The sequence below is a fragment of the Mycteria americana genome, chromosome 1 (assembly GCF_035582795.1).
Source record: "Mycteria americana isolate JAX WOST 10 ecotype Jacksonville Zoo and Gardens chromosome 1, USCA_MyAme_1.0, whole genome shotgun sequence".
Taxonomy (NCBI): Eukaryota; Metazoa; Chordata; class Aves; order Ciconiiformes; family Ciconiidae; genus Mycteria; species Mycteria americana.
The window spans coordinates 222,831,448-222,848,771 of NC_134365.1; the positions used below are offsets into that span (position 1 = coordinate 222,831,448).

General features: G+C 73.9%; 2 protein-coding genes across 7 annotated transcripts; both read right to left on the minus strand.

Moving 5' to 3' along the window:
• Positions 1-1,073: 1,073 nt before the first annotated feature.
• Positions 1,074-5,320, minus strand: HPX (hemopexin). Its single transcript, XM_075503676.1, has 10 exons — positions 5,256-5,320; positions 4,933-5,003; positions 4,707-4,787; positions 4,014-4,168; positions 3,512-3,665; positions 3,051-3,278; positions 2,722-2,823; positions 2,369-2,499; positions 1,488-1,632; positions 1,074-1,408 (listed from the first exon to the last, which is right to left on the minus strand). The coding sequence occupies exons 1-10, from the start codon at positions 5,318-5,320 to the stop codon at positions 1,182-1,184; spliced, it is 1,359 nt and encodes a 452-aa protein (XP_075359791.1). The 3' UTR covers positions 1,074-1,181.
• A 2,152-nt stretch (positions 5,321-7,472) lies between these two features.
• Positions 7,473-16,135, minus strand: TRIM3 (tripartite motif containing 3). 6 transcript variants are annotated; one of them, XM_075491448.1, is made up of 12 exons: positions 16,039-16,135; positions 14,462-14,624; positions 12,256-12,493; positions 11,871-12,022; positions 11,590-11,770; positions 10,457-11,180; positions 10,269-10,372; positions 10,027-10,194; positions 9,774-9,954; positions 8,912-8,982; positions 8,628-8,768; positions 7,473-8,250 (listed from the first exon to the last, which is right to left on the minus strand). In XM_075491448.1, the coding sequence occupies exons 2-12, from the start codon at positions 14,590-14,592 to the stop codon at positions 8,098-8,100; spliced, it is 2,244 nt and encodes a 747-aa protein (XP_075347563.1). In that variant the 5' UTR covers positions 14,593-14,624; positions 16,039-16,135; the 3' UTR covers positions 7,473-8,097. The 6 variants fall into 6 exon arrangements, with proteins under 6 accessions (XP_075347563.1, XP_075347567.1, XP_075347566.1 ...); XM_075491452.1 differs by lacking the exon at positions 16,039-16,135 and adding an exon at positions 15,203-15,340 and having other exon boundaries at positions 10,457-11,105; XM_075491451.1 differs by lacking the exon at positions 16,039-16,135 and adding an exon at positions 15,203-15,339 and having other exon boundaries at positions 9,786-9,954.
• Positions 16,136-17,324: the final 1,189 nt, after the last annotated feature.

A 17,324-nucleotide genomic window follows, 5' to 3' on the forward strand; every position in this document is an offset into this window, starting at 1 on the left:
AGACCGGTGATGCTGGCAGCACCTCCAGGGTCCCTCTTATCCAGCCCCGCTCCCCCGGAGCCGGTGGCCCAGGACCATGTCCAGCCCCCAGGGACGGTGACCCCACCACCGCCCCGGGCAGCCTGGTTCACCCCCACGGTGACGAGCATCTCCCAGTGCTCCGCGGGACCCCCGTGTGCCAGCCCGTGCCCATGGCCCTGGCACTGGCCCCGCTGCGAAGTGCCCGGCTCCCCCTCCCGCCCCCGCAGGTGCTGGTGCCCACGGGTGGGACCCCACCGGCTCCTCTCCAGCCCCGGCCCCCGGCCCCCACAGCGTCTCGCGGCGTGGCTGGGCCCTGCCCAGCGCGTCCCTGGCTTGCACCGGGGAGCCTGGGGGTGGCCCCGCGCACCAGGGTCTCCCCAGCGCTGGGCAGGACAGCACGGCTCGGCTCGGCACAGCACGGGTCCAGGCGGGACGTGACGGCACAGCGGCGCAGCATGGCACAGCACAGGCGGTGCTGGTATGGTGCGGCATGATACGGTGTGGCAGTGTGGTGCAGGACGTATGGCCGCGGTGTGGCACAGAGCACCAGGACAGGGTGCCGCGTGGGACAGTGCGGTAGGGCACGGTACAGCACGGTGTGGTACGGTGTGGTGTGGTGTGGTGTGGTGTGGTGTGGTGTGATGTGGTGTGGTGTGGTGTGGTACGGCACGGCGCGGCACAGCACGGGGCACTGTGGCACGTTGCAGGATGACACGTTTCAGTCAGCATGGTATGGCATGGCTCAGCGCCAGGCAGTGCTGTACGGCACAGCACAGCACGGTGCAGCCCAGCTCAGCCCTGGACAGCCGGGCACAGCCACGGCCTGCCTCCCCGTACCACGTCCCCTGGTGTCACCTACCAGGACGCCACCACAAGGCCCCGAGCACCTGCACCCGCTGGGTCCTGCCCTGCTGTCCCTGCCACACCCAGCCAGCGTGTCATGGGGACGGGCACGAGGACGGGGACAGGGACAGCGCCGTGCTGCCCCGCAGCCAATGCGACCCAGCTGCACTGGCCCCCCCACCCAGCACCCCAGACAGAGCGGAGGGATCTCGGGGTCTCCCTGGCTTTTATTGCATCCCAGGCACGGGTAGGCTGGGGCCGGCAGAGCCCCGGTGCCGGCAGTGTCACAGGGGCCCGGGTGGCCGCACCAGCCCCGGTCACTGGGGGCAGTGGAAGAGGTGGGCGGCGATGCTCTGGGGGGGGGTGGGCTGTTGGGCCCCCAGCAGCTCGGCCACGCTGGGGTACCGGTGGTAGCTGGGGCCGCGGAAGAGGAAGACGCCGTCGCCAGTGCACATGGCGCCGTCCACGTGGTCGTGGGGCAGCAGCACTGGCTCGCCCACGTGCCGCGGCGTCTGCATCAGGTCCACCAGCCGCATGCGGTCCCCTGCCAGCACAGCACCCATCAGCCCCGCGCCCCGGCAGAGACCCCGGCACCGGAGGGTCCCAGCGCGCCGGCTGCCCACCTGTGATGAGGTAGAGGTGTGCGGAGCCGGGGCAGGTGAAGGCAGCGTCGGCACTGGGGACCCCCAGCTCCTCCTGCAGCGCCCGCGGGTACCCCTGCACCCGCCGGTGGCCCTGCTCCGAGAGGAAGATGGAGACCTGGGAGCCCTGGGGAGAGCAGACGGTGTGGGCCACGGGCGGGCGAGGGCGGGCAGGGACGGAGCGGGAGCAGGAGCAGACAGGTACGGGAGGGCTGGGGGTGGCAGGGACGGAGGGGCCCGGGGCTGCCTGCAGGCGGGAGCGGGCTCAGGGATGGGTTTTAGGGGGTGCCCGGGGGCTCTGTGGGGCGGGGAGGGCCTGGGGGGGGATCCCACGGGGGGGCTGGGGGCCCGAGCCCACGGCCCTGGGGGGCACTGCATGTGCTGTGCCACCGCGTCCCCAGGCTGCCCGGGGGGTGATGTCCCCGAGGTGCCCTGGCCCCAGGGGGTGACGTCCCCCAGCAGCCCTGGTGCCAGGTTCGGGGTGCCTGAGCTGCCCGTCTCAGGCACAGGCCTGGGTGTTCTCGCCGGTGGCCAGTGGGGCAGCAAGCCGGGGCTGGGGGCAGGACCCACAGGGGATGGGGACAGGGACAGGGGACGGGGACAGGACCCACAGGGGACGGGGACAGGACCCACAGGGGATGGGGACAGGGACAGGACCCACAGGGGACAGGGGACGGGGGCAGGACCCACAGGGGACGGGGACAGGACCCACAGGGGATGGGGACAGGGACAGGGGACAGGGACAGGACGCACAGGGGACAGGGGACAGGGACAGGGGACAGGGACAGGACCCACAGGGGCTGGGGACAGGTACAGGGGACAGGCACGGGGACAGGGGAGGGCGCAGCCCCGCGGGGTCAGACCTGTATCAGGTAGGTGCGCCCGTGCCAGGCAAAGGCGGCGTCCACCTCTCCCTCCAGCCCCGGCCACATCTGTCCCAGGGGCCAGGCGTGGTACCCGTCCCGGTGCGAGTCCAGACGGAAGTACAGACCCCCTGCGGGCTGTGTCAGCGGCCCTGTCCCATGGACCCTGCCCCATGGCACAGCCACAACCACAGCCCCCGCCCCGCAGCCCCACAGCACAGCCAGCTCCGCGCTCCACGGCCCCGCAGAGCGGCCGGGACCACGGTCCTCCACCCCACAGCCCCACAGCCCCCAGCACTCCCACGGCCGTGGCCCCCCACAGCCCCCAGCCCCAGCCCCCCGCCGCCCCTCACCGCGGAAGGCGTAGATGCGTCCGATGTCGTCGGAGAGGAGGGCCTGGAAGGGCATCTTGCTGCAGCGGTCGCCAGCTTCCCCCCACGAGGCATTCCCGTGCCCTGCCGGCAGCAGCAGCGCTGGCAGCGGGGCCAGGGCGCAGCGGCGGGGGCCAGACCCCGGGGCGGCCTGGGGCGGGGGTCTGGGGGCCCCTCTGCCGCTGTGGGGCTGGGCGCCCAGGCGCCCGGGCTCAAGGCCCCTGGGGAGGGGGGGTCCCCAGGGCAGATTTCGCAGGGCAGGTCCCCGGGAGGGTCCCCAGGGCGCACGCGGGTCCCCGGGATGGCTGGGCACTCACCCCGGCCTGGGCAGGGTATGAAGTAGTCGCGGAGGTCGCGGGGGTACCCGGGGAACACCTTGCCAGTGAGGGGGTTGAAGCGCTGGAAGCGGGTCCCCTGCAGGCAGTAGTACCGCTCCAGCCAGCGCAGCGCGGCGCTGCAGGGGCCCAGCCCCTGCAGGGTCCCCCACGTGTGCGACTTCGTCACCCGCAGCGCCAGGTTGAAGGAGTACGCCATGTCCCCTGCGCGTGGCAACGGCGGCGCTGGCACGGCTTGGCATGGCTCCTGGCACCGGCGCCCCACGCCCTCCACAGCCCCTCTGCCCCCCCCCCCCCCCGCCACCCCACGGCACCACCAGGGTGCGGCTCCTGGCCCTGCCCCACGGCAGCCCCTCCGTGCCCCGTGGCAGCCCTGCGGCACCCCACAGCAGCCGCCACCCTCCGGCCCCCCCCACCCGACAGCGGCCCCTGCTCACCCTTGAAGAAGAGGATGGTCTCGCCCCCGCAGTCCTCAGGGTGGCACTCGACGGCGGCGTCCACCCCCCCAGGGACCCCCGGGAACTCGTCCCCCACACGCCGGGGGAAGCCGGGACGCAGCTGCCCCCCGGCGTAGGCCCAGACCTGCTCGCCCTGCAGGCACCGCACAGGCTGAGACCCACGGGCACCAGCCCAGGGAGCCCTGCGGGGCCGGACCCAGGGGGAGACCCCCAGGACAGGAGCCCCCCCCCAGGACAAGACACACCCCACACCCCCCCAGACCCGACCCACAGGCCAGGACCCCCGGGCCCATCCCTCCTGGCAGCCCCAAGAAACCCGCCTCCACGGGCCATCCCCATGGACCTGCTCGGGGGTCCAGGCAGAGGGGGGACCCCCACCCCCGAGCAGCCCACCTGCCCCCCATGGCAGCACATGGGGCTGCCCGGTCCCGGGACCCCCACCCACCGCCCCCCTCCTACCACCCGCTGCCCACAGCCGTGCCTGGAAGAGGTAGAGGCTCTGGTGCTCCTGGGGGTGCTGCTGGCGGTGCAGGCGCAGCGCCGCGTCCACGGGGCCCCCCAGCTCGGGCCAGGACGCAGCCAGGGCGCGGGCGTGGGGCCGGGTCCCCTCCGGGGAGCTCTCCCAGACCTCCCCGCCTAGGCGGGGACAGCGCTAGCCCCACGGCGGGCAGCGGGGCCGCCCACGGTGCTGCCCCACACCCTGCTTCCACAGCCCCCAGCCCCAGGGCGCCTCACGGCCCCCCTGCCCCCATTGTCCCCCAGGGCCCCGTCTCCACCCCACTCCACGTTTATCCAGACCCCCATTCCGCCCCCCAAACACCCCATTGCAATCTGCCACCATGGACCCCATCTTCCCCCCATCCCCTCCCTATCTCCCCCAGACCCCATCCCCCTACACCACCCCATTTCCCCCCCCCCCCCGACCTTCCAGTGCCAGGCTCATCATCCCCCATTTCCCACAGACCCACCCTCCCAGGACCCATGCCCCCCCCCCCCCTGGTCCCACAAACTCCATTCCCCTGCCCCCCCATCCCATTTCCCCCCACCCCCTGTCCAGACCCCATCTCCTACCATTTCCCCCAGACCCCATTTTCCTCCAATGCCTCATGCCCCCCCCTCCCCGTGCCCCTGGCCCCAGCCCCATGCGCCCCGGCCCCGTGCCCCCCAGCCCCACCTCTGAAGAAGAGCATGGTGCCGTTCTCGCTGAGCGTGGCGGCGTCGAAGCCGCCCTCATCCGCGCAGAGCTGGGCCAGGTCTGGGGGCAGGTCGGGATGGCGCAGACCCCCGAGACAGACCCCCCGCGTCCCACCCGCTGCTCCACGGCGCCTGCCGTGCCCCACACACACCTCTGTGCCCCACACGTGACTCTGCCCTCCTCCCTCCATCCCGTGGGCTCTCACCAGTGTCGTTGCTGGGGGGCTCAGCCCCATGGGGGTGCCCTCCTCCAGCTGCCTCCGGTTTGCTGTGGGTCCTGGGGACAGGCAGCACCGTGGGCTCACGGCGCAGCCCCCCCCCCCCCAAACAGCTACATACACACCCCGCATTGGCACGCAGACCCCCCCCCCCACATACCCCCCCCGCCCCATACAGCCCTCTGCAGTCCCCCTGCCCCAATACCCCCCTGCCCCACACCTCCAGCTGCTCCACGTAGCCCTCCCCAGCCCCCTGCCCCACACCCCTCCCCAGCACCCCACATGCCCCCACTCCCTGCAGCCCCACTCACAGGGGGCGGGCGCATGCCAGGGCCAGGGCCCAGGCCAGGCAGAGGGCGGCTGTGGGGACCCCCATGGTGTGCCTGGGGCTCCTGCCACCCCCGGCCTTATATGGGGCAGGAGGGGCTGTTGCACAACTGCCCTGCCCCATTGCTCAACCCGCCCCGTCCCTCGCAACCTGCGGGGGGGCGGGGGGGGGACACGACACAGGGACAGGGCAGTGCATGGGGGGGCAGCCCCCCCGTCATCGCCCCAGCCCGGCGGGGGCTGCACAGGGAGCCACAGCGGGGGGTCAGGGGGTCGGGGCTCTCACCCCGCGGGGGTGACGGCAGGGCCTCGGCCGCTGATGCGGCGGGGCTGGGGATGGGGGTCAGACCCCGAGGGGGCAGGGACAGAGGCGAGGGTCCGACTCCAGTGGGGCTCCGATCCTGACGGGGCTCAGCCCCCAACATGAGGGTTCAGCCCCCAGCGGGGCTCAGCCCCTGACGCGGCAGGACTGGGGAGGGGGTTTCGACCCTGGCGGGGCTCAGACCCTGACACAGGAGGGACAGGGTGGGGGTCTTTCTCCAACGGGGCCCAGCCCCTCCTGGAGCTCAGACCCCACCACAGCAGGGCTGGGGACGGGGCCCGGAGCCCCGCGGGGCAGGGACGGGGTGAGGGTCTGGCTCGGACGGGCTCTGCCCCGACGGGGCGCAGCCCGCGATGCGGCAGGGAAGGGGACGGGGCCCAGCCCCTCCTGGGGCTCAGACCCCCATGTGGCGGGGCTGGGGAGGGGGCTCCCCCCAGCAGGGCGCCTGGGGGTCGGGGGTGCAGCGGGCGGGGCTGGCTCCATTCCAGCCCCTTCCCAGCAGGCCCCCGCCAGCCCCGTGCTGGGAAGGGGCTTGGCCCCGCTGTGCCTGTTTGCTCTGGCCGCCAGCCCGCGGGCGGGACGGGCCGGGACGGGCAGGGGCGGGCAGGGACGGGACGGGACGGGACGGGCAGGGGCGGGCAGGGACGGGACGGGCAGGGACGGGCAGGGGCGGGCAGGGACGGGACGGGACGGGACGGGCAGGGGCGGGCAGGGACGGGACGGGACGGGACGGGCAGGGGCGGGCAGGGGAGGGGAGGGGAGGGACGGGACGGGACGGGACGGGACGGGCAGGGGCGGGCAGGGACGGGACGGGCAGGGGCGGGGAGGGACGGGACGGGACGGGCAGGGGCGGGCAGGGACGGGACGGGCAGGGGAGGGGAGGGACGGGACGGGACGGGCAGGGGCGGGGAGGGACGGGACGGGACGGGCAGGGACGGGCAGCCAGCCTGGCTCCGAGCCTGGGGCAGCCGGCAACACCAGCTGGGGGGGGCAGGGTGCTGCCCCACATGGGGTGCACGTCCCCGGGGGGGCGGGGGGGGCACAGACATACGTGGGGTCCTCATCCAGCAGTTACGTGCCCCATAGGCCGGGGGGGCAGCCCCTGCGTGGGGGCAAACCTCCCGGGGGGGGGAGGGGGCAGCCCCCGTGGGGTGCACGTCCTGGGGTGAGCGCAGGCCCCACCGCTCCCGGGGCCAGTACGGACCGGCCTGACCCAGGCCCTGCTCCCAGTACGGACCAGTCCGACCCTGTCCCTGCACCACAGGTCAGTGCCAGCAGGAGGCTGCCCCGGGCAGGCGCCCAGCGGTGCCGGGGAGCTGCGGGCGCTGCGCCTGTCCCCGCTCTGCCTGGCGCTGCCTGCATCTGCCATGGCCCGGGGGTCCTGCCATGGCCTGGGGGTCCTGCTGTGGCCTGGGGCTCCTGCCATGGCCTGGGGGTCCCACCACGGCATGGGGGTCCCACCAAGGCATGGGGGTCCTGCCATGGCCTGGGGGTCCCACCATGGCATGGGGGTCCCACCACGGCATGGGGGTCCTGCCATGGCCTGGGGCTCCTGCCGTGGCCTGGGGATCCCACCATGGCATGGGGGTCCCACTGCTCTGTGGTGTGCCTGGGGGTCTCCAGGAGCGCATCAGCAGCACCCAGCCCGGCTCAACCCCCACCTCCCCTGCTGTCTGTGCTGGGACCCTGCCTACCACACCCAGCCCCCGGGACAGGGGCTCCCACCACCCCACCCAGTGAGGCTTTGCCCCAGGGTCACCCCCCGTGAAGGCGGTGCCACGGCCGTGACGTGGATCCACGGGGTGGGAGCTGCCCCTGCTCCCACAGGCCCCACTGCCCGGCCCCCCCCGCGAGGCTGGCAGTGCCGGGGGCAGGGTACTTCCAGAATACTTTATTTTGTACATACAGTTTGTCAGCGTGCGGCAGCAGCCCCACACAGCCCCGCCGTGGGGCAGGCAGGCACGCGCGGTCGCGCCATGGCCGGGGCTCGAGCCGGGGGAGCAGGGCCGCAGTGCCCGGGGGAGTGGGGCCGGCAGGAGGCAGCCCCTGTGGGGCACGGGGCTCCGGGACCGGCCGCCCCACAGCCGCCCCACAGCCCCGAGCAGCACGCGCGGCCCCCAGCCCTGCCCGGGGGCTCCCCCGCCCCACACGCCCCCATGTGCCTTCGGGATCCCTGGGAGCAGGGGCAGTGGGGCTGCCGGCCCTGCCACGGGGCAGGAGGAAGGGCATGGCCACAGCCCCCCAGGCAGCCCCCGCCCCAGCCAGACCCGTCCTCGCCCCCGCTCCGGGCCCGGCCGCCCCTGGGATAAAGTGCACGTGAAGGCTGGGGCGGCGCTCGGGGGGCAGCGATGGCTGTGGGGCTGCAATGGCTGTGGGGCAGTGACGGCTGTGGGGCAGCCGTCGCTCAGGGCACCCCACTGCGGGCGCTCTCCCGGGGGGCCCGCGGGCACCATCCTGGCGCGGCACTGGCAGCATCCCCGTTCCCGTCCCCATCCCCGTGGCGGCTACTGCAGGTAGCGATAGGCCTTGAAGCAATGGTTGCCGGAGTCGGCCACCACCACGTGTCCGTCAGAGGTGAGGGCCAGGCCCTGCGGCCCATACAGGGGGTCGGCAGCCGTGTTGATGTAGGAGAGGAAGGAGCCCGAGCTGTCGAAGACCTGCGGGGACGGGCAGAGGCACGCTGTCCCCAGTGTCCCTGCTGCCGCTGCTGCCCAGGCACCCCGCCGCCCCGGGGACCCCCCTGCCCCGATGGCCCCCGGGGTGCTGGGACGTCGTCCCCGCCCTGCCGAGCCCCCCCTGCCCTGTGTGCGGTTCAGCACTCAGGCCGCAAGCCCCGGTCCCCGGCCTGCAGGACCCCGCCTGCAGCAGGATGGAGATGGGGACGGAACGGGGACAGGGACAGGAATGGGCTGGGGACGGATGGTGCTGGCCCGGCACCCCCGGGGCTGGGGGGCATGGGGGGCAGAGGGGCCCCCGGGGCCGCAGGACTGGCCCTCGCAAGGGCAGCGTGGGGCTGCGGAGCCGGTGGCGGTACCTGGATGCGGCTGTTGCCCCAGTCAGCCACGATGATGTTGCCGTTGGCGTCGACAGCCACGCCCGTGGGGGCATTGAACTGCCCGTTCCCCTCCCCATGAGACCCGAACTTGAAGAGGAACTCGCCGTCTGCGTTGTACACCTGGGGACAGCGGGTCACGGTGGGCTGCCCCGGCACGCGGCACCGGCGCCAGCGCGGGCAGCCCCAGGGAGCGCGGGGGGGCGTGGGGACGGACAGCGCCGGGGACGCTGTGGCCACCCACCGCTTGCCGCAGCGGCACTCACCTTCACCGAGTGGTTGTGGAAGTCAGTCACCACGATCTCGTTCTTGTTGTTGACCGCCACGAAGTGGGGCCCTGGGGAGGGGAGGGGGCTCAGCCCCGGATGGGGACGGGGGGCTCAGCCCCGGACGGGGACAGGGGGCCCAGGCTGGCACAGCACCAGAGCCGTGGGGACAGGGGGACACCCCTCAGCCCTGCACCAGGGAGGGGGCGGCCCGGCCCCGGTGCCCAGTTAGTGTGGTTAGTGCCATGCGAGCAGCCGGTGAGGCCAGCACAAGGGGGTTAGCGCAGGCGGTGCCCGGCCCCCCACGGCTGGAGGGGGCACCCGGTCCCATGGTGGGACCAGCGCTGAGGACGGATGGAGACCCCAGAGCCCTGACCCACGGGGACAGAGCCCACAGCCAGAACCAGAACCCAGAACCTAGAACCCAAGCCCAGAACCCAAACCTACAGCCAGAGCCCAGAGTCCCAGCCTAGAACCCAGCGCCAGAACCAGAACCCAGAACCTAGAACACAAGCCCAGAACCCAAACCTACAGCCAGAGCCCAGAGTCCCAGCCTAGAACCCAGAACCTAGAACCCAAGCCCAGAACTCAAACCTACAGCCAGAGCCCAGAGTCCCAGCCTAGAACCCAGCACTAGAACCAGAACCAAAACCCGAGCCCAGAAGTAGAACCAGAGCCCAGGACCCCAACCCGGAGCCCTGGAGCCCCAGCCCCAGCCCCAGGGCAGCCCCAGGCGGTGCCGGCTGGGCGCCAGCTGCCGTCAGCGAGGCGTGCGGTACTCACCGTCCCGGCCCGGCCCCGGCGCAGTGGGAAGCCAAAGGCATGCAGTAAGGAAGAGGGGACTTGCCAGTCGGTGTATTACCATCGAGTGTACCTGCAAACTGCCGCTCGGCCGTGCCGCGGCTCCCAAACTTGGTGACGAGCTTGCCGTTGGACTGGAAGATGAAGACGCAGCAGGCCTTGTTGTCCACCACGATGATGTGGCCGTTGCGGTCCACAGCGACGCCCTTGGGGCCCATCAGCCGCCCAGCCCCGATCTTGGTCTGCGGCCGGGGAGGGACGGTCAGGGCCGGGTGCAGAGCCGCGGCCCCCCCGCCTGGCTGCTGCCCCCTCACCTTGAACTTGCCCTCGGGGGAGAAGATGCTGACCCAGCGGTTGTCGTAGTCCGCGATGATGATGTCCCCGTTCATGTCCACGGTGACGCCGGTCGGGCGCTGGAGCTGGCCGGGGGAGCGGCCCCGCACCCCGAACCGCAGCCGGAACTGCCCCTCGTTGGAAAACACCTGGGGGAGGCAGTGGGGGGGTCAGCCGGGCCGGGGGGGGCGGGCCGGGGCTGGGGATGGGACTGCCGTCCTACCTGCACGCACTGGTTATTGCTGTCGGCCACCACGATGCGGCCACTGCTGGAGGTGGAGATGCCCTGGAGGTTGGTGAACTCCCCCTTCTCCCGGCCACGGCTTCCTGCAGCGGAGAGGGGGGTCAGGGGGAGCCTGTCTGTCCTGGGGAGCCCCAGGGAGCCCCCGCCGCCCCACGCCCGCCGCTCACCCACGCGGAAGATGAGCTCGTCCTCGATGGGGTTCTCCTTCTTCTTGCCGCTGCTGTACATGCTGGATGGGCGCCGGACGGCCTTCTGCCGAATGTGCCCGCTGCTGGGCGACTTGACACGGCGCTTGACGTCGTCGGGAGAGGGGGGCACGTCAGATGCCTTGACGGCGCGGACGCGGAAGGGGCTGCCACGGATGGGCTGCCCGTAGAGCAGGATGGAGAGGAGGAAGTCGCCCTCGGCGCGGGGGGTGTAGAGCAGCTCGTAGGTGCCATTCTTGTTGTCCTGCACCTCCGCCTCAGCCGCGCCGCCATCCGGCGCCGTCACCTGGAAGCGCAGGCTGGCGCTGCCGCTGCGCACCAGCTCCCCGTCCTTGTCCTTGGTGGTGACGCTGAGCGAGGAGGGCTGCCCCACCACAGCGTGCCGCAGCCCCTCGCCCGTGGCCACCGTCTTGTGGGCCGTGGCGCTGGTGGTGATCAGCACGCCTAGGTTGAGGATGGACTTGCGGACGCCCTCGGTCTCCACCACGTAGTCAAGCTGGGCGTTCTCGTGGGGGTGCTCAGGGAACTCCTGGCTGGCCAGCTCGCTCAGCCGCTCGCTCATCTGCTTCTTCACCAGCAGCACCTCGGTGGCGGTGCCGTGGTGCAGCGCCTGCTCGGTGAAGGCGCAGCTGCTGAGGATGCTCTCCTGGCCCTGGCGCAGGGCGTCCAGCTGCGCCTGCAGCACCTGCCGGGACGGGGCAGGTCACCCTCACCGCCGGGCCAGGACCCCCGCCGGCACCCGGACCCCAGCCACGGCTCCGGCCGGCCCCCACGGCACGGCGCCTGGAGCCTGGCTGCCCGCGCCGGCAGGGCTGGCTGGCGCCGTCTGCGCGGCCAGGGCTGTTCACCCTTTTCAGGAAGAGCCGGGCAGGCACAGGGGAGGGAAGCCGGAGTGGGAGCACGGTGGTGCAGGACCGTGGCAGCGCGGGGGGCACGGCAGCGTGGGGGCACGGCGGCACAGGGCACGGCAGTACGGGGCACGGTGGCACAGCGGCGCGGGGCGTGGTGGCGTAGGGGCACGGCAGCGCGGGGGCACGGCGGCGCGGAGAACAGCGGTGCGGGCGCATGGCGGCACGGCGGTGCGGGGCCGTTACCTTCTGCTTGGCCCCGCAGGTGGCCTCCAGGTCCCGCACCAGCAGCCCCTTGCGCTGCCGCAGCGCTGCCTCCAGCTCCTCGAAGGTGCTGCCGATCTCCGACACCGCCTCGTTCTTGCGCTCCACCAGCTGCTGGCTGATCTCCGACACCAGCCCGATGGCCGCCGCCAGCTGCGGGAGCCTGCGGAGGAGCTGGCGCTGGGCACGGGGCAGGCACCGCTGGAGGAGACACCCAGCAGAGCCCCGGCCCCCCGGCCCCCCCGGCCCCCCCATCCCCATACCTGCTCCTGACGGCGTCCAGCTGCTGCTGCAGGGCCGCCTTGTGCTGCTCCACCACGTCGCGCAGCGGCACGGTGACGTGCTCCCGGTGCTCGCCCTCCGTGCACTCGCGGCACATGGCTGTCTCACACGGCTCGCAGTAAAACTCCATCACCTGCGCACGGGCGCTCAGGGCTGCCTGTGACGGCCCCCCCAGCCCCCTGCAGCCCCTCCCCAGCCCCCCTGGACCCTCCCCAGCCCCTGCAGCCCCCCCTGGACCCGCCCAGCCCTTGCAGCCCCCCCAGATCCCTGCAGCCTCCCCAGACCCCTGCAGCACCCCCCGGACCCTCCCCAGCCCCTGCAGCCTCCCTGGACCCCCGCAGCCCCCCACCCGCCGGGGCAACCCACCTTGCCCTCGTGGTTAGGGCAGGAGAGGGGCTGGCCGGTGACAGCGCTGACGGGGTCCAGGCCGCGGCCGGGGTGGGGGCCGCAGCTCTCGGGGTCCCGCTGCAGCACCTCCATCAGGTTGGTGATGAAGAAGTTGTTCTGCAGGGCAGCGACGCCGCGCTCGGGCAGGATGGAGGTCTGGCGGCAGACGGGGCAGGAGAGGGTCAGGCTCTGGGGCGGGATATAGTTCTGGAGACACCTGGGGCGAACGGGGACAACCAGAGGGTCAGGACCCGCGCGCAGCAGGGCGGCGGGAAGGGACGGGGACAGAGGGACGGACGGACGGACGGGGGGCCGGGGTGTGCCGGACAGGAGCAGAGGGACAGGGCTGGAGGGGCAGGCAGACAGCGGGACAGACAGACAGGAGAGCAGCGCATCAGGGTGCGTAGGGCAGGAGCAGAGGAATAGGACTGGCAGGACAGACAGACAGCGGGACGCCCAGATGGACAGGAGGGCTACACTGCAGCACGCCGGGGTGCAGGTGCGAGGGCGGGGGCCAGAGGGGCAGACAGACGGCAGGACAGATGGACAGGAGGGGAGCTGCTGCCAGAGCCTGGAGGCGTGGGCAGACAGACGGACAGGAGAGGAGAGACCAGGTGGGGCTGGGCTGGGGAAAGGGCTGGGGCAGATCTGGGGGCGAGGGAGGCTCTGGGGGGAGGGGGCAGTGGGGGGGGGGAGGGGTCTCTGGGGGGGCACAGAGAGAGCAGACATCAGTACAGAGCCCACCGATGATGACCGCGGCCGCAGCCCCCAGCCCCAGCCCAGCCCCCACCGTGCCCCCAGCCCCCCCACGCACCCCCACGCACCCCATGCCTGTGGGCACCAGCCCCGGATCAGCTCCGGCTGCTGCAGCCCATGGGGGCGAGCAGGGTGGGGGGCTCGAGGGGCGCAGGGACAGGCTGCACAGCCCTCACGGAGAAGCGGGGGGCGCAGGGCAGCGGGGTCCCGGCCCCCACACAGGTGGGCATCTGTGGGGTGTGGGGGGGCCCCAGCTCCCCACCCCTGGGGGCGCAGGGGGGCTTGGCCCGTCTCTCCCTGGGGAGGGGCAGGGGGGCGCAGGGGTGCCGTGGGGCCCTGGCTCACCACCAGCTGTGGGGAGCCGGGGGGGCAGAGGGGGGCTCCGGCTGCCCCACGGCAGGTGTCAGGGGATGCGTGGGGAGGGTGGGCTGAGGAGGGCAGCTCTGCTCTCGCTGCGGGTGTGGGGGATGCTCGGGGGACGCAGTGGGGCGCAGTGGGGGTGCCACCTGCAGTGGGGTGCAGCGGGGGTGCAGCGGGGGTGCAACAAGGTGCAGCAGGGGTGCAGTGGGTCACAGTGGGGATGCAGTGCAGTGCTGCGTGGGTGCAGCGGGGATGCAGTTGGGGTGCAGTGGGGCACAGCGGGGATGCAGCGGGGATGCGGTGCAGAGCCACATGGGTGCAGTGGGGATGCAGTTGGGGTGCAGTGGGGCGCAGCAGCCCCAGATCGGCTCCTGCAGGAGGTACGGGCAGGGGATGTGGGGGGGATGCGGCGAGGTGCAGTGGAGCGCAGCAGGGGTGCGGCGTGAATGCCAGGGGGTGTGGGGACCCCAGCTCTCCTCCTGCAGGAGCTGCGTGAGGGGCTGTCAGGGGGGTGCAGCGGGACGCAGTGTGGGGGCACAACGGGGCCCGGAGCGCAGCGGAGGAGTGCAAGCTGGGGGATGCAGTGGGACGCAGCGAGGCACAGCAGGACGCAGCGGGGCTGGGGGCACAGCGGGGATGCAGCAGGGATGCAGCGGGGATGCAGGGAGGCCCAGGGGCATGGTGGGGATGCCGTGGGGCCCAGTCAAGATGCAGTGGGGCCCAGAGATGCAGCAAGGCAGAGCAGGGATGCGACGGGGACACAGTGAGGACACAGCAAGGCCCAGGGGTGCAGTGGGGATGCAGCAGGGATGCAGTCAGGATGTAGCAGCGGCCAGGGACACGGTGGGGCACAGGAGGGAGGCACTGGGGACGCAGCGGGGATGCAGCGTGGCCTGAGGGCGCAAAGGGGATGCAGTGGGGTGCAGCGGGGCTGGGGGCACAGCTGGGACACAGCGGGGCCAGGGACACAGCAGGTTGCAGTGGGTCGAGGGGCGCAGATGGGGTGCAGATGGGGCGCAGACGGGGCGCAGACGGGGCACAGACGGGGCGCAGCGGGACCAGGGCTCACCTCTCGCAGAAGGTGTGCAGGCAGGGCAGCACCTTGGGGTTGCGGTAGCGGTCGAGGCAGATGCTGCACACCAGGAACTGTTTGTCAATCTGCCGCACCACCGGGCTGGCGCTGGCCTCCCGCTTGGCCATGGCGGCGTCCCCGCGGCCCCACGGCGCTCAGCCTGCCGGCGGGGACGGTCAGGGGGCCGGGGCAGCCCCACGGCACCCCACGACCCCCAGCCCTGCAGGATCACGCCCCACGCCTGCCCCACACGCTGGGCACGCGGGAGCCCGCCTGCCCCACAGAGGCACCCACAGCCCTCGGCCCCACACACTCTGGGGCGCGCAGGGGGGCTCCCCCACGGCCCAGCCCAGCCCCACACGCCTCCGCCACCCGCAGCTCTGCCCCACACCCCAGCGCCGGGGCGCGCAGCACCCTCGCCCCATAGCCCTGCACCCCGCGCAAAGCCCCCGCCGGCCCCACGGCACCCACGCACCCCCCCGCCCCGCGGACCCCGCTGATCCCCCCCCTCCCCCGTGTCCCGGGCGCTCCCCCGGCTCCCCCCGCACCCCCGGCCCGCCGCGCACCCCCGGGACGGCCCCCCCGCCCCCGCCCGCCCCACGGGGGACGCCCCGCCCGCCCCACAGGCCGCGGCCGCCCCGCGGGGCCCTGCCCCCGCCCGGCCGCCGCACGATCGCGCTGCCCCACGCCGGCCCCGGCCCCGGCCCCGGCCCCGGCCCTGGCCCCGGCCCCGCTCACGGCGCTGCGGCGGCCCCGCGCTCCAGGCCCCGGCCCGGCCCCGCCCCGGCCGCCATTGTGCGGCACCGCCCGCCCCGACGGCACCGCCCCCGCCCCGGGACCGGGGCCCCGGGCAACGGGGGGGGGGGGGGGGGGGCGGGGGGGAGCGGGGCAGCGGCGGGGGGACCGGGGCGGCGGGGGCAGCGCCAGCCCCGGCCCGGAAGCCGCTCCGGCTGCGGGTCCCTGCCGCGATGCTGCGGGCGCGGCCCGGCCCCGCGGCCCGCCCCCCCTTGTCCCTGTCCCCCCGGCCTGTCCCTGTCCCTGTCCCCCCCCCCCCCCACACCTGTCCCTGCCCCGCCAATTCCTCCTTGTCCCTACCCCCCCGCCTGTCGCTGTCCCCCAGCCTCGTGTCCTTGTCCCCAGGCCACCACCCCCCCGTCCCCAGCCCTGTCCCCTCCATCCTCCTGTCCCCAGTCCCCTTCTCCCTGTCCTCCATCCTTCCTCTCCCTGTCTCCACCACCCCCCTTGTCCTTGTCCCCCCACCCCCCCGTCCCCGTCCCCCCAGCCCATCCAGGCTACCTCCCACTCGCGACAGGTCGGCGCTGCCCCCCTCCCCCCCCACAGGACCCACCGGGGCAGATCCCACCGCATCCCCCCCCCGCCCCATCCCCTGCCAGCCCCTCCGCACGGCGGGCCTCTTCCCCACCCCATCCCCACGCGCGACGCTCCTGTCCCCACGCGTGACATCCCCGTCCGCATCCCCACCTGTGCAAACCCCAGCCGCATCCCCGCCTCCCCCCGTGCCGACCCCGTCCCCACCCCCACGCCTGCCCCCCACCCCTCCTCGCCCCACTCACCCCCCACGCAGCCCCCTCCTCGCTCCGGCCCCCGCCGCGGGCCGGCAGCGCGCATCCTCGGCCCGGCCCGGCTCGGCTCGGCGCGGCAGGGACTGCGCCAGGGATGGGCAGGGAAGGCAGCTGCCAGACCGGACCGCACCACGGCGAGCGGGGAGGGGGGGCACACGCTTTCTTCCCCCGCGGACTGCGCGTGACCCCCCCCGCGGACCCCCCGCTCGGGGACGGCGACGCGTCGCGGAGCGACGCGTCGCCGTCCCCGAGCGGGGGGTCCGCGGGGGGGGTCCCGTGGGAGAGTCGTGGGGAGCAGAGCAGGAAACAGCCCCCCTCCGCACGAATGGTCGGGTCCGGGCTGTGGCTCTGCAGTGGGGGGGGGCTCCGGGCGCGCCTCCCCGCATCCCCGGGGTACCCGCCCGTCGCCACGGCAACCGCATCCCGCCCCGCTCCCCCCCCCCCAAGTGGGGGGGCTCCTGGCCGGCGGACCCCAAAGCGGGGAGGGGTGCCCGTGTGCCGTGCGTGTCCCCCCGGCACGGACACGGGTGGGGCAGAGCCCACTCGCGGCTTGAATGCGGGGTGCAGCCGGCCGCGGGGCGTGGGGGGCAGCACCCCCTCACGACGCCAATTCGGGGTGTGGGTGCGCACGCTGTGCCTGGGCGCACACTCCCACCCGTGCGCGTGTGTCTGGCCCCAGCCCCGGCCCCGAGCGCTCCCTCGCCGGGCTGCGCACCCCGGCGCCTCTGCCCCAGGACCGCGTGTGCACGCGTGTGCGTGTCCTGCTGCTCTGCTGCCCTTGGGGGACGCGGGTGGGCGCGCGGTGCCCTGGGGACCCTCGGGGTGAGGGTGCCGGGCCCTGGGGTGCCACCACCCCTGGCCCGTGCGCCACGCGCCCCGGCACACGCCTCGGCACGCACCGGCTCACCTGCCCGTGGGAGCCATCCCGCCGCAGCAGCAGGCCCCGGGTGGGCGGCAGGCAGGATGGAGGGGTCCAGCGGGATCTTCCCGGTGTCCCCGCGGCCGGGTCTGGCCGGGCCTGGCCGGGCCCCGCGCTGCTGCCAGGTGCCAGGCACTGAAGAGGTGCTGGGAGGCGGGCGGGGGCAGGCGGGGTGGGGACGCCGCAGGCGTGGGGGCCCCGGGCTGTGCACACGCCCACGTGCAAGCGCAGGAGCAGCCATGCTGCAGGGCCACCTGTGCACGGTGGGGTCCCCGGTCCCCGAGCAGGCGCTGCCCGTGGGTGGCCGGGTGTGGTGGCCCTGGGGTGACCTGTCCCCAGCCGTGCGGAGGAACCGGCC

Bases quoted from the DNA above. Each gene is read 5' to 3' on its own strand.
- TRIM3 (XM_075491448.1), bottom strand. From the start codon at position 14,592: ATGGCCAAGCGGGAGGCCAGCGCCAGCCCGGTGGTGCGGCAGATTGAC. The intron at 10,373-10,456 runs GTGAGCGGCGGG...TCTCCGCTGCAG, and splicing joins CGAGCTCATCTTCCGCGTGG to GAAGCCGTGGCCGGGAGAAG. The intron at 8,769-8,911 runs GTGAGTGCCGCT...CGCTGTCCCCAG, and splicing joins TCCACAACCACTCGGTGAAG to GTGTACAACGCAGACGGCGA.
- HPX (XM_075503676.1), bottom strand. From the start codon at position 5,320: ATGGGGGTCCCCACAGCCGCCCTCTGCCTGGCCTGGGCCCTGGCCCTG. The intron at 4,169-4,706 runs GTGGGGCTGGGG...GTCCCCGCCTAG, and splicing joins CACCATGCTCTTCTTCAGAG to GCGGGGAGGTCTGGGAGAGC. The intron at 3,279-3,511 runs GTGAGCAGGGGC...TGCCACGCGCAG, and splicing joins GACCATCCTCTTCTTCAAGG to GGGACATGGCGTACTCCTTC.